Here is a 3,779-nt window from a genome sequence, read left to right as displayed (position 1 = left end):
AACATATTTGATCTAATTTATTTGTATTTATATATGTTTAGTATGATGTGGAAGTACGCTCCAAAATATTTGCTGATCTTGTTTATTGGTATATATTATTTTGATATTTATTTAAATGTAAATATAAATGTATAACTTATTTTTGTATTGGTTTTTCAGTTGAATTATACGTTCAGGGTAATCAGCAGTTAAAAACATACTGTTGAAATGATTTGTTTTAAAGTTCAATAAATGGATTTTTTCAAAGTCAATGAATAATCGTATTTAATAATCGTGTTATCAATTATTGACCAAAATAATCGTGATTAGGATTTTTGCCATAATCGCACAGCCCTAATATAAATGTTAGTCTCTTATGTGAGCCGTACTTAATGTCAATGTGGATTCACTTAATGTCTAAACCCCAACCAAAGAGTTTACTCTCTAGTGCCCGTCATGTTTCATAGTTTGTTCAATATCTTTTAGTTTTAAGATTACACAACCTGCAAGTAAAGGACAATATATACCATAGATTCAGAGTGTGTGAGTGTTTAACGATGAAAGAACATCCATAACATTCATCTGTTTGCAACTCATATATATCAATATTCCAATTACTTGTATATAGACTATTCTGCACTATTTCTACGATATTCGATTTTATGTTATTTACTTGCACTATTGTATCTGTGTTATTGTGAGCAGTCTGTGACCTCAGAGTTTCATTGTCATATCTACACTGTAGCACACATGAGAATAAAAGCCTTGAATCTTGAATGTACTGTAGATTCTGAGTGTGAGTGTTTAACGATGAAATGACAGTCTAAATTCAGTGTGTTTCCCCCTGACAGCAGAGCTTCTCTCTCAGTGACTCCTCTGCACTGAGACCTCATGGTGCTCAGAGAGTCTGATGCTTGCTCTTCAGAAAGGGAACGTGGTTTTCAGAGAGTCTTGTTTTCTACCTGAGCCGGGCGGAGAAGCAGCGCATGTACTCCGTCACCCAGCGGTCGCCCGCCACGCTCAGCTGCGAGCGCCTCGTCTTCTCCAGGTCGGCGGATCGAGCGCGCCGCCGCTCAGGGTTCGAGTTCTTCTTATCGGACCCCCGCCGGGTGGTCTGTACGCAGGCGTCAGACGTGTGGCTCTGAGGGGAGAAACCAGAGAGATGGAGGAGGGGGAGACGTTTCCGAAAAGCACACCAGAGTTTTATTATTAATGAGAGCAAGAGTCTCAGGTGACCCAGCTTCACTTCTCTGGTGTCCTGTGAAGCTGCTCTGAAACTCACCTGGACTCAGGGCACCTCACATCCTAACTCTGAGCACATTTATTTCTGTATAAAATGTATTTCGTCTTTCATTCGATGTGGGAAATCAGAGAAATGTCAAGTGACGATCGCCTAAAACAATTACCATTCTGTTTTGTTGTTCCTCTTTTGAAATAACATTTTACAAGAACATCACCAGGACAGGAGTAAGCCTAAGAGACAAACTGAAATAAGGCTTGTAACGGTATTTAATAATTTCCCTTTAAACAAGTAATACCAAGACTGGAAACAACACATCTTCTGAGAGAAGTTACTTTGAAGATCAAGGCTACAGCTAACTTCAGTAACCAGCAGTGAAGGCCTTTAACGTGATGTCTTTTGTTAAATTTTTCAAACCAAAGTGTAAGTAAGTATTAGTAAAACATGGTAAACGTGTTCCACTAGAAATCCTGCAATCAAAATCTTACTTTAAGGGAATTCTGCTGCCTTAAAAGTGTATGTCAAATCAGTGATGATGGTAAATGTAGTCATTTGAGGCTTTTCATTCCTCATAGCGTGCGACTGTATATTGAAATGAGAAAGCTCCTGCTTGTAAAGACGTGTCTGAAAAATAAAGTTAATTTCAATCAAGTAGTTTTGTTTGTTATGGATAAATATTAATTTGTACTAGTGTATTATGACATCTTGAGGAATTGCTTAATTGCTAGTTTCGTGTTTACCGTATTTTTTGTTGCTTTTCAATTCGTGTTTGAAATGAGGTCTTTTTTTAGTTTATGTTTATTATTGTTTATGTGGCTATAGTGTGTAAAATAATCACGATTAGTGGGTCAATAATTGATATTACGATTATTAAAAACGATTATCCATTTACTTTGAAATCATCAATTTATTGAAAAAGAAAATGTGAACAGTATGTTTTTAACAGTTGATTACCTTGAACTTTAAGTATAATTCAACAGAAAACACAGTAAAAAATAAATAATTAAAATAATTAAAAACAAATATTAAAAAATAAAATAAATAATAATCGTCTTATCGGCTTTTATTGTTAAAAAATAAAATAAATAATAATCGTCTTATCGGCTTTTATTGTTAAAGGAACCTTACGTTGTTTTCGTAATCGTTGCAAGCCAAAATCGTAATCGAGATTAAAATACGATTAATTGCACAGCCCTAGTTTGACTGTATGTGTGGAGCAGGGGGAAAATAGCCAATGCTAGTGCTAGTGCTTAGGAGCATCCTGATAAAGAAAGTGAAGCTCCTGTTACCTCCTGTTGCCGTATCCTCCAGCTCGGTTCAATACGTTGTTACTCAGAGTTTGGAAGTGCTTTCAGTCCCCTGGAATATCTCACAAATGTTTTACATGCCAAATCTGACCGGTTCCTTACTTTATACTACATTCTCTTGGACCTGAATTGTCGGCTTTTATTGTTAAAGGAACCTCATGAATCTCCTGTCACCACCTCCATGTATGTTTGTTTGAGACTCAGCTGTTTTTGTTGTGTTTTGTCTTTTTGTTTGCTTTTCTTTGTAATCATGTATTTGTCATGTATGTGCTACGTCATTATTGTGTTGTGCAAATTGGGAAAACCAGTGCTTTCATGGACAAACACTCACGTTGTTCCTCGCCCTACGTTCCTCCCCCTGTCTCTCGCTCCAGTCCAGTCTTCCGGACGCTCTCAGGCTCTCCTTGCTGCAGAGGGCCGGCGTGCTCTTGGCTCTCGGGGGTTTCCTGAGCACGGCGGGCTTCTCCTCCAGGGAGCTGTCCCGGTGGGGGGTCTCTGAGCGGGGGGTGCGGCGGCGGAGGCGTCTCCTGGGCGGCGGGAGGACCGGCCCCCCGTCAGAAGAGGTGGTGTCAGCGGGGCCGGGGTCTGACGGGGACTCCGCCTCTGAGGGGCCGCTGGTGTCTGGAGACAACGAGCTGGATCCATTCACACCGTTTACTACAACTGCTGCTGAAGATACAGAGCAACCGTTTTACCAACCTCAGAGCACATTAAAAGGTCCCCTATTATGCTGTTTGTCATCAATATATCACAGGTCTCAGATATATACAGAACCTGTCTCTGATTGGCTGAAACACCAAACAGATCATTGCAGCATTACCCATAATCCCCTCTGTTTCAGCCCTGTTTCCAAAGTGCTGATTCTCTGTCTGTTACTTTAGATGAAAATAAGGAGCCCCTCCCCACGCCCCTCTGAGAGAGATTTGGTTACAAAGAACACAATGGTGCTCTAAGAGCAAATTCAGGTGATAAGGTGGGGGGGGGGTTACCTTGGTTGCTGATTGGCTAATGGTTACACAAGCCAGAACATCGTTATGACATCACAAAGTGGCCAAAATCTGATCAGCTCATTTTCAGACAGGTTTTTATAGAAATGGATCAGGACAAAAAGAGAGAGAATCTTTGTTCCTGAAACTTTCAGAGTCTCTTTCCACAGAGGGGACACATGTTGATGTAGAAGAGACATGAAGAAGAGGGGACACATGTTGATGTAGAAGAGACATGAAGAAGAGGGGACACATGTTGATGAAGAA

General features: G+C 40.0%; 1 protein-coding gene across 1 annotated transcript; it reads right to left on the bottom strand.

The window, feature by feature from the left end:
- Nucleotides 1–615: 615 nt before the first annotated feature.
- LOC104953290 (centriole, cilia and spindle-associated protein-like) lies at nt 616–3,195 on the bottom strand (the record flags this gene model as incomplete). The annotated part of the gene is made up of 2 exons (XM_010780210.1): nt 616–1,120; nt 2,858–3,195. Coding segments are annotated over 2 exons (521 nt in total), but the record flags the coding sequence as incomplete, so codon positions are not given.
- Between the last annotated feature and the right edge of the window lie 584 nt (nt 3,196–3,779).

The sequence above is a fragment of the Notothenia coriiceps genome, unplaced genomic scaffold (genome assembly GCF_000735185.1).
Source record: "Notothenia coriiceps isolate Sejong01 unplaced genomic scaffold, NC01 NC01_scaffold00021460, whole genome shotgun sequence".
NCBI classification, from domain to species: domain Eukaryota; kingdom Metazoa; phylum Chordata; class Actinopteri; order Perciformes; family Nototheniidae; genus Notothenia; species Notothenia coriiceps.
This window is presented reverse-complemented; position numbering and strand designations above follow the sequence as displayed.